The 17,075-nt window shown below is 40.7% G+C and overlaps 1 protein-coding gene across 2 annotated transcripts in view; it reads right to left on the bottom strand.

Annotated features, from left to right (window-relative positions):
- The window catches only part of DPP10 (dipeptidyl peptidase like 10), a 716,172-nt gene extending 699,852 nt beyond the window's left edge, over window positions 1–16,320 (bottom strand). Inside the window, exons 1-2 of one of the 2 annotated variants that reach the window (XM_043488101.1) lie at window positions 16,212–16,314; window positions 15,973–16,053 (exon numbers count right to left, since the gene is read on the bottom strand). In XM_043488101.1, coding sequence (XP_043344036.1) covers window positions 15,973–16,053; window positions 16,212–16,283 — 153 coding nt within the window. In that variant the 5' untranslated portion in view covers window positions 16,284–16,314. Of the gene's footprint in view, window positions 1–15,972; window positions 16,054–16,211 lie in introns of both variants that reach the window. The other variant, XM_043488102.1, reaches the window with a different exon arrangement.
- Window positions 16,321–17,075: the final 755 nt, after the last annotated feature.

The following is a 17,075-nucleotide window of genomic DNA, read 5'->3' on the forward strand; positions in this document are numbered from 1 at the left end:
CTAGCTGTGCTACCTCGGAAAGCTCTTCAAACTCCAAACCATAGCTTCTCATATGCAAAACTGGAATAAAAGTAATACCTATCACATAGAGTTATGGTGAGGATAAAATGAGATATAGGCACTTGACCACTGCATGGCATTTATGAATAGTACTCAAAACTTTAGCCTCTGTCAGGGATAATAAAAATGCCAATAATTTTATTACTAAAACTATTTTCTTTTTATAATTCTAAATTTACTTTGTAACTTTGTTATATCATGAACTTTCTATTGCCAAATTCAGACTTAAACTGAAGAAAGTAGGGAAAACCACTAGGCCATTCAGGTATGACCTAAATCAAATCCCTTACAATTATAAAGGAGAAGTGACAAATAGATTCAAGGGATTAGATATGATAGACATAGTGCCTGAAGAACTATGGATGGAGGTTCATAACACTGTATAGGGGGCTGTGATCAAGACCATCCCCAAGAAAAAGAAATTCAAAAAGGCAAAATGGTTGTAGGACGGGGCCTTACAAATAGCTGAGAAAAGAGGAGAAGCAAAAGACAAAGGAGAAAAAGAAAGATATACCCGTTTGAATGCAGAGTTCCAAAGAATAGCAAGGAGAGATTAGAAAGCCTTCCTAAGTGAACAATACAAAGAAACAGAGGAAAACAATAGAATGGGGAAGACTAGAGATCTCTTGGAGAAGGAAATAGCAACCAAAACTGGCGACACCAAGGAAACATTTCATGCAAAGACGGGCACAATAAAGGACAGAAATGGTATGGACCTAACGGAAGCAGAAGATACTAAGAGGAGGTGGCAAGAACACACAGAAGAACTATACAAAAGACCTTAATGACCCAGATAACCACGATGGTGTGATCACTCACCTAGAGCTAAACATCCTGGAATGTGAAGTCAAGTGGGCCTTAGGAAGCATCACTACGAACAAAACTAGTGGAGGTGATGGAATTCCAGCTGAGCTATTTCAAATCCTGAAAGATGATGCTGTGAAAGTGCTGCACTCAATATGCCAGCAAATTTGGAAAACTCAGCAGTGCCCACAGGACTGGAAAAGGTCAGTTTTCATTCCAATCCCAAAAATAGGCAATGACAAAGAATGTTCAAACTACCACACAATTGCCCTCATTTCACACAGTAGCAAAGTAATGTTCAAAATTCTCCAAGCTAGGCTTCAACGGTATGTGAACTGAGAACTTCCAGATGTTCAAGCTGGATTCAGAAAAGGCAAAGGAACCAGAGACCAAATTGCCAACATACACTGGATCATTGAAAAAGCAAGAGAGTTTCAGAAAAGTATCCACTTTTCCTTCATTGACTACGTTACAGTCTTTGTGTGTATCACAACACACTGTGGAAAATTCTTAAAGAGATGGGAATATCAGACCACCTTACCTGCTTCCTGAGAAATCTGCATGCATATCAGGAAACAACAGTTAGAACCAGACATGGAACAACGGACTGGTTCCAAACTGGGAAAGGAGTATGTTAAGGATACATATTGTCACCTTGCTTATTTAACTTCTATGCAGAGTACGTCATGAAAAATGCCAGACTGGATGAAGCACAGATTCAAGCTGGAATCAAGACTGCTGGGAGAAATATCAATAACCTGAGATATGCAGATGATACCAAACTTCTTTGTACATAATACAAAAATATTCACCTAAATTTAAATCTTTTTTTTTTTTTTTTCCACTCAGATAAGAAAACGGAGGGTTGGTTAAGGGAAGTGTCTGGACCCATAGGAGATTATTCTCTCCTGAGATTCTCAATCCCATATCTATGTTTATTTCCTCCCAACCCTACCGCTTCACTTTCATAAAGGCCTCATTTCCTCTTGGCCCAAATACCAGTTCTCAAGAAAGAGCATACCAAGTTACCATGGAATTTCAAATCAATACAGTTATAGATATATCATGACCACCGTCTACTCAGTCTTAAAGTTAAAAGACCAAAGGGAATCATGGTGGAATTCAGTCAGATATCCTCAGACAGATGAGATGAGCTACCCTTGGACTGGCAGTCAGGAAAATGAGTGACAAGAGAAGGAATACAGGATACACGTTAAAGCAGACTGTGTGAGTGGTTATGGTATCCCTTGCCTCCAAAGGGCAGCTCTGAAAGCAGCCATTTTCCAAGAACCACTTCCATTATGCAACTTGTTTTTTTTGTTTGTTTGTTTGTTGCTTAGTCGTGTCCGACTCTCATGACCCCGTGGACTATAGCCCATCAGGTTCCTCTGTCCATGGGATTTCCCAGGCAACGATATTTGAGTGGGTTGCCATTTTCTTCTTCCAGGGGATCTTCCCAACCCAGGGACTGAACTCATGTCTCTTGGATCTTTATCTGAACTTTATTTTGCTAAATCCTCAAGAATGGCTTTTCACCTCCCTGTGTGCAATTATTCTATTAAATACTTCATCTTCTCCACAGAGAGCTATTTGAAATTATCAAACTGTTCTCTCCCATCCTTCAAAAACACCTGGACCAATTTGTTGGGACAAACCTGACAAACAGCAGTGGCTGACTGGCTGCATTCCAGAACTTTGCTGTTGATGAATCAGGTCTGACATTCAAGCTCCAAAGGGCTTGTAAAAAGCTATGATAAAATTGCTTAAGAAGGTGGTTGAAACATCAACTATAGACCTGGACTGCATCATTTTTGTGAGGCTGGGGTTGTTAAGATTTTAGGAAACTTGGAAATGTGCCCATCTTTATGGTGTTAGACTGAGGCATTTGTAATAAACCTATATAAGGATTATACAACTCTAGGAGAATGTATCTTTCTTGGACTTAAAATTTACTCTCAACATAGATCCAAAGTAATTATTAGATGTTACTTGTGGAAGATAGGTAAGTGGCAAAAAAAAGTCTGTCTGCTATAAAAGATAACCACCACGGTTATAATTTAAATGTCCTACTGGATATTAACCAGTTTTGGATCTAAGTTTGCAGATTTTGTATGCCACTTATTTCCTGAGTCTCTTCCTCATATGCTTTTCAAACTAGCTTTCCCATCTTGATGGTTTCTTTATTCATAAGTTAAATCCTTGACATATGTTCCCTATACATTCATATGAGAAGCCAAGATTTTTACTTGATAGGGATCAGTGCTGCTTCACAGATCATATATAATCTATAGTCTATCTTCCCATTCTCTGTCACTTCATCTGAGAAATAAAAAATAGCAGAAAATCGAGGTTTCACCCAACCATTACACTCATGTCTACCTGCTCCTTGATGCTTCCAGATAGGATCAATATATAATAGATTTAATCTTATTAAACTTACTGCCTAGAAAAAAAAAATTTAAAGATAAAAACCTAAACCAGCTGGAACCTTCCCCTGTTAATTCTCACCCACTTATACTTCATCTGACAGCAACACAGACAAACAGACAAGGCTTCTGTGATCCCATGATGAAGCGAGTCTCCTACCAACTCCCAAACCAGAAGAGAGGAACTCTGATTACTAAACTACTCAGGTTGCTAAATTCACCAGTGGGTACGACCTTGAACAAGTTATCCTGTTCTCTGTTGTCTTGTCAGTAAATCAAGTAACATAATCACCATAGTTAGTTCTAAGAACCTTTTAAAAGAATTCTATCTGTAATATGGGAAAAAGTGAAAGAAAAATAAATTATATTGTTTAAAACTCTCAGTCAGAAATAGGGACACACAGCACTTGCTACTAACAAATACCATCTACAGATTTTACGCTGGCAATCTAGTAGTTCCCATGCTCAGGTCATATAATATGAAACTGCAGCATTCCTATGAGAATGGATATTTTCTCCTCAAAAATTGGCTTTAAATGTAATTTAGCAGATATTAATGGTAGCAGTTCCATGCTATCATATTTACTTAATTTTTATCATATATATAACCTCTTGGTACTTTGTGACCTGTCTGAAACACCTTTTCTAGTTACATAGAGACTCATTCTGGAGTTTATATAATAATCATGGGCTTGTTATACTGCATAGCTCCAAACCAGCAATTTTATACCATGATGCTTTTGTCCTGGATTTCTCCTTAACTAAAACTCTCTTGTGTGACCAATAAGCAATACGAAGCTGACATTTCTGAGCCCAAACAGCTAATCCTAGATTGTATTTACCTATTTTCAAATATTTGCACCATCTGTGATTCTATATTAGTTTTTTTAGATTTGCCATTACAGCTCTCAGCTCTGAATAGGAATGCAACAGCATTCCAAATGTAGAATGTATCATAAGCATGAGTAGGATTTTTAACCATAGAATGGAGGGGAAAAAATCAGGAAAGGCAAATCCATACTCAGTTCTCCACCTTCAGAATGCAAACATTGTTGATTTTTCTGCATTTATAAAGAATCTAAAAATAAGTGGATATTTTACTAACCAACACCTAATCCATCTTTGCTTTGGAGCCAAGTTGAACTCATATAATCTTCATGTAAAAAAAAAAAATCTCAATATTAAATGTGCTCTGAAGTTTAGTCAAAGTAACAGAGAAAAGAGATGAAGCCAGAGCCTCCAATCCATCGGAAGCCTGAATCCCCATCCCTTTGCCTCTGGTACTTGTTGTTAAACACTCAGTCGTGTCCAACTCTTTGTGACCCCATGAACTGCAGCACACCAGGCTTCCCTGTCCTTATCTACCTCCCGGAGTTTGCTCTCACTCATGTCCATTGAGTCAATGATGCCATCCATCCTCTGTCACCCCCTTCTCCTCCTGCCTTCAATCTTTTCCAACATCAGGATCTTTTCCAAAGAGTTGGTTCTTCACATCAGGTGGCCAAAGTATTGGAGTTTCAGCATCAGTCCTTCCCATGACTATTCAGAGCTGATTTCCTTTAGGATGGACTGGTTTGATCTCCTTGCTGTCCAAGGGACTCTCAAGAGCCTTCTCCAGCACCGAATATTCATTAACAACAATACAAGCACAGCCATTTTCATCATCCCCTGGTTAATAAACCTATCTCATTGCTAATCTTCAGAACAATTCTGCAAGGTAAGCATCATAACATTGTCAGATGAAATGTTAAATTCAGAGAGATTGGGTAACTTGCTCAAACTAGTAAGTAGAGTTTAAACTGAGGTTGCGGCTTCCCAGGTGGCTCTATGGTAAAGAACCCACCTGCTAATGCAGGAAACACAGGAGATGTGGGTTCTATCCCTGGGTTGGGAAGATCCCCTGGAGAAGGAAATGACAACCTGCTGTAGTTTTCCTGCCTGGAGAATCCCATGGACAGAGGAGCCTGGTGGGCTATAGTCTATGGAGTCACAAAGATGAGCAAGCATGATATCATCAAATGAATAGAAAGCCATTGTTCTTTCCACTAACAAGAATTTTGTGTGACTCAAAACTACTTCCTATATATTTAGCATATAAAAGTCCCTCTGATCTAGTACTGAAACTGGGGACACTGACAAAATTAGTACATCCTCTTGAAATGGTTCTGTTTTCCAAGAACTCCAGCAAATCAGAAGCCTGTTGTTTCTACTAACTTCCAAAGAAAGCTCTAAAATTCACCTTGATGCTTTTGAGAGTACCTAGGTGCATCCCTCCATTCACAAGAAGAGACTCATCCAATCACTTGTCTATTCATCATTGAATTGCAGTTTCAAGTGCTGAGTGTAAAGATCAATGGGTCCTCTTTTATGCTGAGGAGAAGAGGAGGGGTCTAAGAATGCTCATGTCTTCATGTATGGTGAGAGTTGCTATCATTTCCTTGGAACAGTGCACCTCACAGCTTATTTTCATGATGGCTTTACGGCATTGGGGTGATCTCTTGCCACAGCTAGTTGGAGAAGATGCTTATGTGGTTCCATGGTTTTGTGACCAGGTGCCAAGAGTCTAAAGACCACTGGCCTAGAACCAGCACATCACAATGGAGAAACCAAGAAATATCAAGAGTTTTGCCTACAGATTCAAAGCCTTTAAGAACATTAATTTAAAAAACAAATTTTACTCTGATGTCAAATGCTAAGGAAGGTGTCTGTGCCATCAAAAAATCACCAGAGACTCTATATCAATAGCTGACTCTGGTGGCATGACACATGAAAAATGGGTATAAGTGAAAGACCCCAAATCAAGTATTGCTTCCAATTCTAGACACTCACCTCTACACTGACTGTCTCCTGATTTGAAAACTAAGACAAAAAGAGTTTCTCAAAATGTTACCATTTGTGACTTTATGGCTATTTGATGGAAGAATCTGGAAGAGCAAGGTCACTATGGACGTTGCAGTTGTCTAGACTCAAGGAATCAGTCTTGGAAAGAAACTGGATCTCAGAAATATAGAAAGGCAGTAAAAACTGGATTTAGATTTAGAGATGGCACGGATGCAAAGGGAAACACAGGAATCAAAGGGACCATCCCGTAACACAACGAGCTCTGATTTCTGTGTGCAAACAGACATTTGTAAGGAGTGACAGATGCAAAAGAAACCACCCATGTTGCCACTCTGGCACTAACGTTGGGTAAACCCCATTTACAGCAATTATGAGGGTGAGTCTCTTCATTTCAGCTCCAGGTTCAATTCACACCTATCTATCACTGCCAACATGGCTTGTCAAGAAATGAAAACCACTTAATTCATAGGATCAGGGACAAGGAACAACTTTATGAAGATGCTGAATATACCTTCAAAATATGCTTTCTTTATATCTTAAAAACACTCTTTATAGAATTCTAAGAAGCAGCAAACAGTGAAATGCAGTCTTTTTCCTTAAAAGCTCTAAAAGTTAATGGAGTAGATATAAAATCTATTCATAAATTCATAAATCCCAGGAAATGTAAATTACATGCCAACCTAGCCAAACAAATGACCTATTTCTACATTTGAGACATTCTTCATGAATTTCAGATTTTTCTTTGTGAAAAGATAGTTTTGACCTCTATTCCAAAGGTATCTTGATTCCTAATCCTGTATTCTGTGTCTAAGTGGGAAGAATCATTATGCAAGTTCATAAAACACTTATTTAAAGGGTTGTTTTGTTAAAAAAAAAAAAAAAGAAGTTGTTCTAGCACTTGTTTCAAAATATGTGAAATGGAAAAAAAACAAAAAACATGTCTTGCATTCATTAATGCATATTAAAACCTTTCCTGGAGGTGAGATGTGATTAATGGAATCATGAGTATCAGAATTTTCACTTACTCAATTACTCTTGCAAAAAGTAAAACCACATATTGATAACAGAAAAGGCCCGTTTCTACCTTGTATAAGCCTTATTAATGCAACTTTGAGTGGTCTCTCTGGCCCATTATTTGAAAATAAATTTCAGGAGAGCTTGCCATTCAGGTTCTCAATAATATACCTCAGATTTGTCATATTTAGGTTTTCAGAGCAGAGACTTTCATACAGAATAAAAAAATCGAATCTGTATTTAGATCTTAAAAGGGGATTGGGGATAAAAATAATAAAAATAGCTTGTTTCCTCACTTTTCTTCATTTGCTATCTTGTAACCTGATACATAGGTTTCTGCATTGACCTGAGAAAAATCAATAAGTATGACAAATTACAATAATATTCAAGTCAGATAACGTACAACTTGGCTGGAGAATATATAGATGACTTGATTTGGCTCTCCCAGATCAGAAGTCAGTTTTGATTATGCACTTTTCTTAAATTTCAACTCAACATATCATCAGTTCCCACGTGCAAAGAATTTCTAAGGAAATTCAGTCATTTCTGAAAACCAAACTTCTGGAAAGAGAATATTAAACCATGATCACTTCAAAGAAGATCCTAAACAGGTTAGCAGTTGAAAATAGTTACAAATCAATCAGGTTGTCATAAATTTTTACCGAATGCCTTATAATAAGCCAACTGTAAAATACTTAGCATATGAAGATCATTAGTGTGAGTGTGTATGACCCTTTGGAATAGAGCCCACCAAGCTCTTCTGTCCATGAGATTCTCCAGGCAAGAATACTGGAATGGGTTGCTGTGCCCGCTTCCAGGGCATCTTCCCTACCCAAGAATCAAACCCACACCTCCTGCATTGCAGGTGGATTCTTTACCCATGAGCCACCTGGGAAGCCCACGGTAATGGTATACAAACACACATACACACACACATATGTATATATTCAGTATTTTCATTAATGTAAATGCAAAATTACCCTTGCAGAAAAACACAATAATCTACTCAGATAATTTAGACACATACCAGCAATAAGAATAAAAATATAGGGTTGACCAGCAAAGGTCATTCAGGCTTCTCCATAAGCTGTTACCAGAAAACCTGAACAAACTTTCTGGCCTACCCAACATGTACTAAGTTTTACCCTGGGACAGAAGTTAAACAAGCCCCTTCATATGGATTGTCTGTAATCCTTGCCACTTTCTCCCACGCTCTTCCTTTAAAGATGAAGAACAGATTTCAGAGGGGTTAAATCATTTGCCCCCCATTGCACAGCAAATGGCAAAAGAAAGATTCAGTCTGAAATCTGTTGGACTCTGTTTTCAACCCTACCTCGTGCCACCTTCTTCTCCAAAATGTAATTAATCTGAGAATCATTTGGCAATTCCAAAATATATTGCAGAAGATGCTGTTCTGGTTAGTGGGAAAAGCGTATCATCTGAAAATTGCTTTAAAAATTATTAATGCTTTAACAATTCTGAAATAAACCATGGGATGAACAAACTTGAAAAGAAAATGAAAGTCATTTTCTATTATGTAGAAGACATTACCAGGAGTGCTGTTAACATCAATTACAGTTTGAAATAAAATGTTTTTTTTTTTCTATCAGCTTCGGATACAAGCCAGTTTTCTGTATTTGGTCTGGCAGTTGGGTGTTATATTTATCATCACATACAAGTATGTCTGAAACCTTGGAAATTTAGGGCAGTTTAAGGAAAATGATGAATAATAGATGAAGTCTCTCTTAAATGTCCCATTCTCCCCACTGAGCCTACTCCCCAGCTTCCTCTCTTATCCTGGAAATGACAAGCCTTCTTTTAGTGAATACATAATAAATGATAAGAATGTCTGCCAGGTAAGGGGATGGTAGGTGCACACTTTAAAAGCCTTGGAAAACATGTGTTGTCTAGATGGAGAAAAGTAAATGGAGATTGGCTATTGCCAAAAAGCTTGTGGACCAGGTCAAGTACAAATTTTAACACAAGACTGAGCTGGGAATAATCAATACTGAACTATATGACTTCTCAAGGAGAGGCAGCATACACTTTTCATTGAAGTATTTCTAACTTTACATGAAGATGTGCTTATGAAGAAGTTTATGTTTCCTCCACTGTTTACTTTTGCTCTTTTGGAGCTTTTACAGGTCTTCAAGTGGGGAGAGCTCCACCCTTTCCTGGTTGACATATATCTTACTACATATCCCCGTTAAAATGTTTCAGCAAGATATTAACTTGATTAGAACCCACAGTCACTCAGCAAGTATGAAAATACATGGAGGTAACCTTAATAGTCAAACATCAAAAATGTTGTGTATATTTAAATACTGCATAGGAATAGCTGTGAAAAAAAAAATGTGTGTAAAAATCTTTCAGATTATCTGAGCCCAATACAGGGTTACTTAGTCTCACTCCCAATGACAGTAGGCACACCCACCCTGGGCTCCTCAGGGAACTCCACTTGCAATGCACATTCTCCTGTTCCAAAACTGAAGTCCCATCTCCTGAGATATTTCTGTAAGCCACACCCCTCTTTTCTCTTTCTCCATGCTAATTACCAATATAAATGCATTGAAAACAATATGCATGTTCAGCAGCTAATTCCTCTGTTAGTGAGACTTAACCAATGTTTACTTTCAGCATGGCCTCTTAGAGAGCAGGACAGTAAAGAAGTAAGGCTTTATTTTTTTTTTATTTTTATTTGTTTAATTTTATTTGAAGGATAACTGCCTTACAGTATTGCACTGGTTTCTACCAAACATCAACATGAATCAGCCATAGGTTTACCCATGTCCCCTCCCACTTGAACATACCTTCTACCTCCCTCGCCATCCCACCCCTCTAGGTTATTACTGAGTCCTGGTTTGAGTTTCCTGAGTCATTCAGCAAATTCCCATTGGCTATCTGTTATACATATGGTAATGTATGTTTCCATGCAACTCTCTCTACACAACCCACCCTCTCCTTCTTCCACCCCAACCAAGCCATGTCCATAAGTCTGTCCTCGACATCTGTGTCTCCACTGCTGCCTTGCAAATAGGTTCATCAGTACCCTCTTTCTAGATTCCATATATATGCATTAGTATACAATATTTGTTTTTCCTCTTTCTGACTTACTTCCCTCTGTATAATAGGCTCTAGGTTCACCCACCTCATTAGGATTGACTCAAGTGTGTTCCTTTTTATGGCTGAGTAATATTCCATTGTATATATGTACCATAGCTTCTTTACCCATTCATCTGTCAATGGACATCTCAGTTGCTTCCATGTCCTAGGTATTGTTAATACAGCTGCAATGAACATTTGGGTACATGCGTCTTTTTCAATTTTGGTAGAGAAGGGAGTTTACATTGAGTGGAAATAAGGATGTTACAGAATATCGTAAAGTCTGCATTTCTGCCAACTCAATGCCTAACTCAATAATATTTACTACATCATTAAAAAATTTGTATGCATGTGAAAATTCATATGTAATCATATACAGGTGTATTCATTAATGCAATATTCTGGAAAATGCTAAAATGATACAGCAGCTGTACGTGACTCAATGATCCTCTAAGTTTCTGCCTCCCTGGGTTCCTGTTCCCAAACTATACATTTAATGAAAGCACTTGGTATGAGATAAGCATTATTCAAAAGCTTTTACTTATTATTTCATTCAGTCCTTACAACAATCAGGTAGAGGATCTATAGCCACCTCCAATCACAGATGAAATACAGAAAATGACTTATCTTGCTCCCCAAAACACAGTAATGACTATCAGAGCTGAGATATGCATTTGAATCTGAGCTTTCCAGTACATAACATATAGACAGTGGCAAATAAATACTCTGGTAAATGGCACAAAAACTCACAGTCCTAGTTGCAGCGTTCTAGCTTTGTGGCGGTGTTAATGGTAAAGAACCTGCCCGCAATGCAGGAGATACAAGATATAAGTTCACCCCCTGAGTTGGGAAGATCACCTGGAGGAGGGCATAGCAACCCACTCCGGTATTCTTGCCTGGAGAATCCCATGGACAGAGGAGCCTGGGGGCTATAGTCCACAGGGTCGCAAAGAGTCGGACACAGCTGAAGGAACTTAGCATGCCATGCATGCTACATGATAACCTATAAATAAATTTAAAATATGCCTATAAGTACTAAAAGTCTAAAACATAATATAATCATAAACCAAACCAAAGCTTGGAAATAATTTTAATTTTACTTAGACTGGGAGAAATTGGTTCCAGTGTTTTGTTTCCAATATAATACTCTTCATAAGATAATGCAGCATTAATATTTAATAATATAATTTTCTTTAACTTGTTTTTATATACTTTAAGCTTTCTTAAATGTGTAATTTGCTCAGTCTTTGAAATAAACAGAGAGATCAGAAGCTTATAAGCAATGAACGTTTTGTGGTGTGTTCTAAACTCAGCAGATAAAATGTCATATATATTTGCAGTAAGACATATATATATATATATATAATGTATGTAATAAGAAATTAAGGGATGATAGGAAATGTATGTAATATCTCCTAAGTTATGGATGGCATCACTGATTCAATGGACATGAACTTGGGCAAACTCCGGGAGATGGTGAAAGACAGAGAGGCCTGGCATGCTGCAGTCCATGGGGTCGCAAAGAGTCAGATATGACTTGGTGACTGAACAACAAGTTATAAAAACATCTACATAGCACCTGTACCCAATGTCTTTTATAGCCAAATGATATAGAATTCTTCTACCAATAAGATACTATGTATTTTATATTGAATGTTGAGAAGTAATACATTTTCTTTTAAAGTTTCTTAACATGATCTCTAAAAGCTTTCTTTGAAGTTCTGTGTTAAAAACAATATAAACTAAATTATGAGATGTTTATGTATTAGGGAAACATGGAAGAATAACTTTTTTATGAATTCATTAAGTATTCATTTGAAATTTTTAGTCAGGTGTGCTAGATCAAAGTTGAAGTAAAAATACTGGATCCTAATTTCTTTGTGAAAACTTTAGGTTAATATCACCTAAAAGTCAAAAGTGCCCTAATATTTTACAAAAGGCATTTTATGTATTATCTATTTAACCCAATTTTGTTCATGAACTATTTCATTAATAGGCTGCTATGTAAGAGAGTAAGAGAGTGGATTTCTACTAGATTGCATTTTACTGTTGTTGATTTTTTATGCATAACTAATGCTGCCTCTGCAGCCAAACAGTTGTTTATAAAAATACACTTTTTAGTCATACTTCAGAAAGTAAGGTTATCATTTTTTCTTGTTTAATTTTTTTGTTTGTTTGTTTGCTTTTTTGTTGTTGGGTTTGGTTTTTTGGAGCTGAGAGAACTGTCAAACAGTTTAGGAAATATTTTTACCCATTGGACTCAGCAGAAGGGTGCCACCTGGTGGCAACGTGAGCAAATTCTAAACCAGGTCTAACCACAGAAAGGAACTTGTTTAAGAAACCTTGAAAGTCTTATCACTACCAAGGGCAAATGATAGAAATATATTTTAAGTTCCTATGTACTTATCAGGACATATATGGTTTTATATTATTTTTAGAGATACTAACCTAGTTTTTCAATTTCAAGATTTATTATTTACATTTACAGTTGAAGAGTTAAACACAATCTTTTCCCATTTTATATTCAAGGTAAATTTGTACACGTGCATACATAATATTTGCAATTCTTCTGCATTATGCCAGTAGAAGGGTGTTGAACTGTAATTGTGTAAAGGTTAGAAGATGGAGCTTTAGACTTAAAAGAGCTTATTTTTTTAAATGCCATAGACTAGGGCTATGTCTCATCTCCACCACTTATGAAGACAAGGTTGATCAAGTTGTTCAGTTACTTGAGAGAATCCTCTGTTTTCTCATCCCTAAACTAGGAATAATGACAAAACCTAACTTTCAAAAAGTGTCAGCTTTGAGGATCAAGTAGAAAAATGCACTCAGTGAGTGCTACCTTATCAACCCAGAGGACAGTCCTCAGCACAGGGCAAGCACACAGGAAGTGATTTCCAAATCTAATAGTAAGTTACAACTAGCCACTCAAGATTGTGTATTCCCTGATGTAAAATGGATATTGATTACGTTAAGTGGGAATGACTGCTTCTATCCATAGCTAAGCATTTATTTTTAGACATTTTGTAAATGTGGAGTGTTATAAAAACAACAGAAGTAACTGCTGTAAACATTTATTTAATCAATGAAGCTTTAAAGGCAAGACTACTGAGATGATAAAAAAATATCTCCAATGATTCAGAACAGTAATAAAAATATTCAGTCCCTGTTATTCTTGTTGCAGCTGCTCCCAGAGGAGCGGCTACGTCTGGTCATGGCACCCTATACTAGAAGACAGTAGTAGATAAGATGTAATAGGGATGTTGAACTCTCTAAAAGGCCACAACAGCAATCAAATTATGTAGTTCATAACCATCTCACTGAGAAGAAAGACTCTGGTCTTCCATGATGCTGTTGGTGGAAATGGGTGTTTGATGGCCTCTGGACAAGGCATCTTTGAGGTTTCATAATAATTACTACCACAAAAAGCGAAAGACCTTTCTGGCAATATTCAAAAACTTAAATCACTCAAAATCAACACCTACCAAGTGACTTACTGGAACATGTCCCCTATTTAACCATTAAGTAGGATTTCATACAGCTACATTTTTAGATAAATTTGTGAATCTTTTTTTTTCCAGAAATATTGCAGAAACTTGAACAATCGATCCTGTCTATATGTAGGCATTATATCTAGGACCACATGAGAGTTACCAAACAACTGCAGAATTAAATCACAATGACTAATACTATTAATAAAAAACCTAGAATCTTAAAAGAAATAGTTTAAGCTATCACAGAAATTGTCCACATCATCTGCTCATCATTTTGTATGTCAAGCTTTAGACAAAGAATAGACTGCACACAGGTATTTTCTGGGATTGCCTGGAAAACTCCCAGTGGGATGCTGCCATGTATATTTCAGTCTTCCTTTCCTTTCCCTTGAGAAATCAATCTCTTTCATTTTAACTCAAGTGTAATATGCATACCATTGACATTGTAAAATCCTGTCAGTGCTCAGAAAGGCACTTAAAAAAACTCAATTAAAACAAGACTTCTACAAATGGCCACTCCCTGACTATTCGAAGTGGCATAAGCAAAAATGCACACCAACAACGGATTCAAACTTGAGTCTCTGTCTTCATGTGAATTTTAAGTACCAGATTAGTTCTGACAGAGGGCTTTGCTGTGGATATACAGCTTGCTCACTATTTACATAAACATTTTCAGCTTCTGTATCCTCTTCTTCTTCCCCACGTCCACCATCACTGAACTGTTTGCAGAGCCTCAAGTAACCAGCTGGTGTCACAGGTTAGTGAGTAAAGATTTCATGTGGAGCCTCTCACCTGACTAATCATTCTTATTGGTAGTATCATTCCAAGTGCAGTAGAGAGGCTCAGTGGCTTGTTAATGAAATTTAAGAGCTGTCAGCCTGAAAGAGGATGTTAAATCCATGCTCCTCTCCTGAAATTATTTTTATAATCAGCTAACCAGTTGCTACCTTGTGATGTGTGCTGGAGGGAGCAGGGAAAAGAGATACAAGGAGAAAGGACAAGTTATATACATGTTTTAATATTTTCATACTTTTCTCAGGGTAAGGAGCAAAAAGAATAGTTTAAGAAAACAACTGCTTTATAAAAACTGCATCATCCCTATCAGTAAAAGGAGAGGGCTTTAAGTCTTTGAGTAATCCTCACCACCTATGTGAAACATATGTGAGCAAAACGAGAAGGGGAGGGAAGGGCGAAAGAGAGGCCACGAGCCAGGAGCGACAACCAGGACTAGAATATTAATAACGGCAGCCCTGGAGTCGCCCCCTCTGCCTCCCGCCACTCTGAGCCGAACAGCTCGCCTTCACTAACTCCTCAATGCTTAGAATATGCGAAGAGCCGAGCCCTCCCGTAGCCTCGCTGTCTGCACCCACTTCGTCCACTTCTAGCAAGGAGCTCGAAGTGTCTCCGCCAGAGATGCTTTGAGAGACCTTCAATAGTGCACTCGGGGCAAAGAGACCACCTCTGGACCCCGGCGCCTCCATCCTCCAGCTCCGTGGTTATCGGCAGACCTAAGTGTAACCCTCTTGGTTCAGACCCTCTAAACGCGTAAACGTGACAGCATCACCTGCCGGCTCACACAGCCTCCCTCCTCTTGGCCAGGGCACCTCGGCGCTCCCGACCCTCCAACTTTGGGAAAAGGCGACGCCGAACTCACGAGTCACCCCAACCCGGGGACAGAGACGAGATGGAGATTCACCGTATGGGTTATGCTACAGATTCCTAAAGACCGAAACAAAAAGGGGTGGCCAGAGAGGAAAGACAGAAAACGGACTAAAATTACCCTCAGCCAGCACAGCGCACCTCCTCATCTCTGCAGAAACAACACATCTGGACTCAACAAATCACTAAAGCCAGCATCTTCCCAGTTCCACCTAATCATGCCTTTTCGCTCCAAGCTCGGTTCCAAGCAGACAACAGATGCGCGGTACACCCACTTCCCCCATTTTGCGCCCCCTCCCCCCCGCCCATCCCTGTCCCGGTCTCCTCAAAGGAAAACAGAAAGGAAAGGAAAAACTCTGATGGCCTAAAGGTCATCTGCCTACTCGGGTAAGCTTTGGTCTCAGCTACGTGAAAACAGGGTTCGAACCCAGCAAGTGGAAACCTCCAGGAGAGCAGCAATTCCTCCAACGTGCTTCAGTAGGAGCCAAGGGGTCCCCATTTCTTGGCCCCGGCCACCTCTCCCTCCGTCGGGGGCCCGCCCGCGGGGTTGCCCAGGCCACGCCAGCCTTTACCTCTCGGCCCCCTTCCCCGCGGCTCTCCACCTTTCGCATCCTCTCGCCCGGCCCCGGAGCGCACTCGGAGGCTCTAACTTCCTGCAGAGTCCATGGAGGAGCTGAGGAGAGCCTGGAACCGGGGCGGGGGTGGATGGGGAGAAGGAGGCGTGGGAGCCGAGCCCGGGAGGAGGGGCGGGGGCAGCGCGGGCTGGAGCCTCCCTTGCTGGGAGGGCCCGGCCGCAGCTGCCAGCTCTCACCTGCTCGGCCGGCTGCGCCGGGCTCGCCCTGGCCCCCGGGGTGGGCTGTTGCTCCTGCTTCATGGCGGTCATCGCCCGCGGCCCGCGGCGGCGCTCACTTCCTCGCGGGCACTTCAGACTCGGGGACCGTCACTTGGCAGGAATCGCATGTCACAGGCTCCCGAGGCTCTCCGAATTGGCGGAAGGCAAAGCGGCGGCGACGGGGTGGGGGGAGGGCAGCGATGGGGAGGGGAAGAGGAGCGGCAGCAGGCAAGCTCCCCCTTGCAGGATCCCTCCTTCGGCCACCGCAGACCCTCTAACTCCCCACTCCCCCCGCCCCCCACCTCCACCCCGCCCCCCCAAAGCGCAGACGGCCTTGGAGAGCCGACCCCGCCAAGTGCCAAGTTAGTGGAGCGGCCAGCGGCTGGAGAGCGGCACCTGCCAGCGCTGGAGCGTGGTCTCGCAGTCCCGGAGGAGCCCGGCTCGCCTCCACCGCAGTCTGCGCCCCCCGCCAGCCCCCGGGGGCGCCCCGCGCCGAGCTCAGCGCGCCAGGTGGAGCAGCCGGGAGCCGCGCGCCAGCATCTCTGGAGCAACTGCAAAGCGGCCGAGAGCACTGCGCCTGGCGCGAGCGCCCCACACGCGCGGCGGAGGCTGCCCGGCTCCGCGGGTCCGCTCACCCCCGCCCGCCCCCCGCGGGCTCCTGCTAAAACCCGGAGAAGCGGAGTGCGCGCCGGCAAAGCCCTCGGTGGCTGCTGCGCTGTTACTGGGCGTGCTCCTGCGCTCCGAGAAGCCAGCGGGCAGAGGGGTCCTGGCCGTCCAGAGCCCCATCCCGGGCACCAGCACCTATCGGGACCCCAGAGGTTATCGTGGACTGATTATGACCGG

Source organism: Cervus canadensis, chromosome 15, assembly GCF_019320065.1.
Source record: "Cervus canadensis isolate Bull #8, Minnesota chromosome 15, ASM1932006v1, whole genome shotgun sequence".
NCBI lineage: Eukaryota > Metazoa > Chordata > Mammalia > Artiodactyla > Cervidae > Cervus > Cervus canadensis.